Below are 3197 nucleotides of genomic sequence, written 5' to 3'. Positions count from 1 at the left end.
CCCTGCAGACCTGGCCATGTGGCCTGAGCTCACCATGGCCCAAGCAGCACAGGGCCAAACATCCATGTGAGCTCCTCACCTCACCTGTTCCTACACCACCTCTCGGCCCCGGCACAGACCAGGCCCTGCCTTATTCTATGTTATGATTTGTATTCCTGCCCTGGGATCCTGTAAGGAGCCCGGATGGTGCCCCCAGTGCTGGACTAACCTGACCCTGCAGAGAGAGGACCAAGAGGTCCCCAGCACACATCACGGGCTCCTTGCTCCTCAGCAATGCCCACAGGGAGCGGAGCCCAGCAGCCGGATCCCCTCCTGGCAGCGGGGGTGAGGCTCTCCCCGGGGGCCCCAAGCTGGTGGCCAAGGCGTGGGGCAGGCGGGGTGGCACCCACCCTGCGCTGAGGGTCCCGGGGCCCGGCAGGCACGGGTGGCACGGGCCCAGCGTCCGTCCCCACCCCTGTTTGCCTTCTCAGGATGATTAACTGAAACCAAACAGCCGGAGGAAACGGCAAACAGAGCAAAGGGCAGGAGCCCCTCTTCCAGCCGGCCGGTAGCTCAATATTTGCAGAGAAGGGCGAGAGCGGCAGGCACGCTTGCAGCGGCCGGCCGGACTTTCCCCCCCTCCTCCTGCCGCCGTCCCCAGGGGCGCGAGGCGCGGCCCACGCCGGGCCCAGCAGGCGGCGGGCCGGGGCGGGCAGCTCCAGCCTCCCGTCGCCCCCAGCCGCCTCCGGGCCGTCCTCGGGAGCGGGCCGAGGCCGGGCCGTGCGGTGCCTTCACCGAGCCCGCCTCGTCGCCCGGCCCTCCGGGGGAGCCCGGCCGTGCCCCGCTGCCACCGGCCCTGCCGCCGCCAGGTGGCAGCCGGCGGCCAGGAAAAGCCCCGGCCCCGCCGAGGCCCGGGGCGGCCTCGCGAAGCGAGAACCGGGGCCGGGAGGCGCGGGCGAGGCCGGGCCGCAGCGCGTGGCCGCGGGCAGGCTCCGTGCCCGCCGCCCTGCCCCGCCGCGGGCACGGCCGGCAGCCGCCTCCCGCCCCGTCACGGTGCGGGCCTGGGGCGCAGCCGGGCCCCGCGGGCACCGTGCAGCCGGGAAAGGTGGGGAGCAGCGCAGCCGGCTGCGAAACCCAGCTCCTGCACGTCGCCAGCCCTGCGCCCGGAAAGGCCGGGGATGCGGTGCAGCTCGGCAGCCCCGTGTTCTCCTCCAAAAACACGCTCCCTGCCCCTGCCCCTGCCCCTGCCCCTGCCCCTGCCCCTGCCCCTGTCCCTGTCCCTGTCCCCAGGGCTGTGGCTGTGTTTGCACCAGGACCGCTGAACGGAGGGGGATGGAGAAGCCCCACACACTGCGGAGCGCGGGGCTGCGGTGGCAGCCTCGGCAGGGCACAGCCCTCCAGGCCCAGGGGCTGCACGGACCCGCATCGGGGGCCCCAGGCGGGCACCGACTGCTGGGGCCGCGCACGGCAGCCCTGGGGCAGCCACGGCTCCAGCGCTGGGGGCAGGAGGTGCCCACGGGGCCCTCCGGCAGGGCTCGGGGCCGCAGGGACCCTGCGGGATCCATGGGGTACGGGCTGCTGCCAGCTGGCAAGGAAGGGTGGCCAGCATGTTGGTTTCAGACCGGTTTGGACAGAAACCAAACACAGGGAGAAACCGCCATGAAATTCCTGCGGAACAACCCCCCCGGCCCCACTGCTCTGACTCAAACCTCCCTTTTACACCCACTCAGTTTCGGACCCCTCTCCTGCAGGCACTGCAGGTGTCGCAACTCTCCTGTGGCTGCCAGGGGGGTTTGTGGAACATCAGACAGACCCTGCAGGGTAAAGGCCACCAAGGTTCAGCGTTCATCACTGGAAAAATGAGATACTAAGAGCCTGACTCCACTCCTCTCCTGCTCTCCAGCATCCACCATGAATCCAAGCATTAGAGGGGGCATCCCTGCCTCATCCTTCCACTGTCCCTTTGCAAACCAGTTGTTCACTGAGCTCATCCAGTCCCTTTCTGAACCTGCCAGTGTTATCTGGCTCCCCTACTCCCTGTGGCAACAAGCCCTGGAAGTTCAAAACCTGCTATGTAATGAAGTTTTATCTTTTCTATTTTCAACCTATCTCCCGCCAGCGCTCCTTACTCCAAGGACTGCTGGAGTGTTACAGTTTCATGCTCGGCTTGTCCACCACCCTCATGATTTTGCAGGCCTCAGTCATATCTGCTCTTGGCTCTCCTCTCTCAAGGCAGGTCTCAGCTTTTCCAGTCCCCTCTCATACAACAGGCATTTCATCTCATCAGTTATTACAAAGCAGGTCCAGAGAAAGCTGACTTCCCATCTCCTTCTTCAGCTGTGGAAACAAGAGCTCAAGCACACAGCACCCAAGGTAAGTCTTTCCAAGATTTCCTACAGTGTCAAAACACTTGCCATCTTGTTCCCAAGACTTTGCTGATTACACAGCAGTTTGATTTTTTTTTTCTCTGCTCTGCCAATTAACAGTTCTCTGAAACCAGGTCACTGATGGCTCCCAGCTCTGCTCCTGAGTCTAGCCACCTGTCCTGAGCTCCATGCGAATGCCTCGCTCTGATCACTTCTCCCTTGAAGCATCACCTTCATTTCTCTACACCAAAACTTACCTCCTACCTCTTTGTCCTTGTTTTTGCGAGGTCTTTTTGAAACTCCTTGCCACGAACAGTATTTTGCTATCCAAAAGACCCCAGTATCATCTGTGAACTTGAAGGTTTTCCTGTTCACTCCTTTCTCCAGGGGATGGATGAAGATGTCAGATATACAACCAGCCCTAGGGCTGGCCCCTGGAGGACCCAGTGTCCTCCATCCTGAGGAGTGGCTGTTCAGCCCTACGTGTTGCTTCTGATCCTTCAACCACCTTTGAGTTCACAGAACAGCCATTCTGCTCCCACAGCAAGTTTGTTTCTTTAATAATCTCTGGTGTGGTGCACCATCAGAAGTTTTCTGAAAATCCAGTCTGGTGATGCCTTCTGGATCCTCTCTGGGACAAGGAGGATTTCCCTTGCAGAAAGGGGCCACATGCTCAGCGTAGACCTACCTTCTGCATAGATCCTGCTTTCTAACTAGTAATACAGCAAGGAGAGTCTACAGTTTTTAGCTCTCAGCATCCCCTTTACAGAGGTAAAAGTTTCACCATCCACCAGCCTGCTGCCTGGCTGTAAGACAAGGTACCGTGCTGTAGCCAGCACCTCCATGGTTTAA

At 61.5% G+C, this 3197-nt stretch overlaps 1 protein-coding gene across 2 annotated transcripts in view; it reads right to left on the bottom strand.

The window, feature by feature from the left end:
* AMBP (alpha-1-microglobulin/bikunin precursor) overlaps positions 1 to 381 on the bottom strand; it is a 5788-nt gene extending 5407 nt beyond the window's left edge. The window contains exon 1 of one of the 2 annotated variants that reach the window (XM_066980815.1): positions 209 to 381. In XM_066980815.1, coding sequence (XP_066836916.1) covers positions 209 to 250 — 42 coding nt within the window. In that variant the 5' untranslated portion in view covers positions 251 to 381. The other variant, XM_013182735.3, reaches the window with a different exon arrangement.
* Between the last annotated feature and the right edge of the window lie 2816 nt (positions 382 to 3197).

Source organism: Anser cygnoides, chromosome 20, assembly GCF_040182565.1.
Source record: "Anser cygnoides isolate HZ-2024a breed goose chromosome 20, Taihu_goose_T2T_genome, whole genome shotgun sequence".
Lineage (NCBI taxonomy): Eukaryota > Metazoa > Chordata > Aves > Anseriformes > Anatidae > Anser > Anser cygnoides.
Note: the sequence above shows the minus strand (reverse complement) of the source record. Positions and strands in the feature narration are given on the sequence as shown.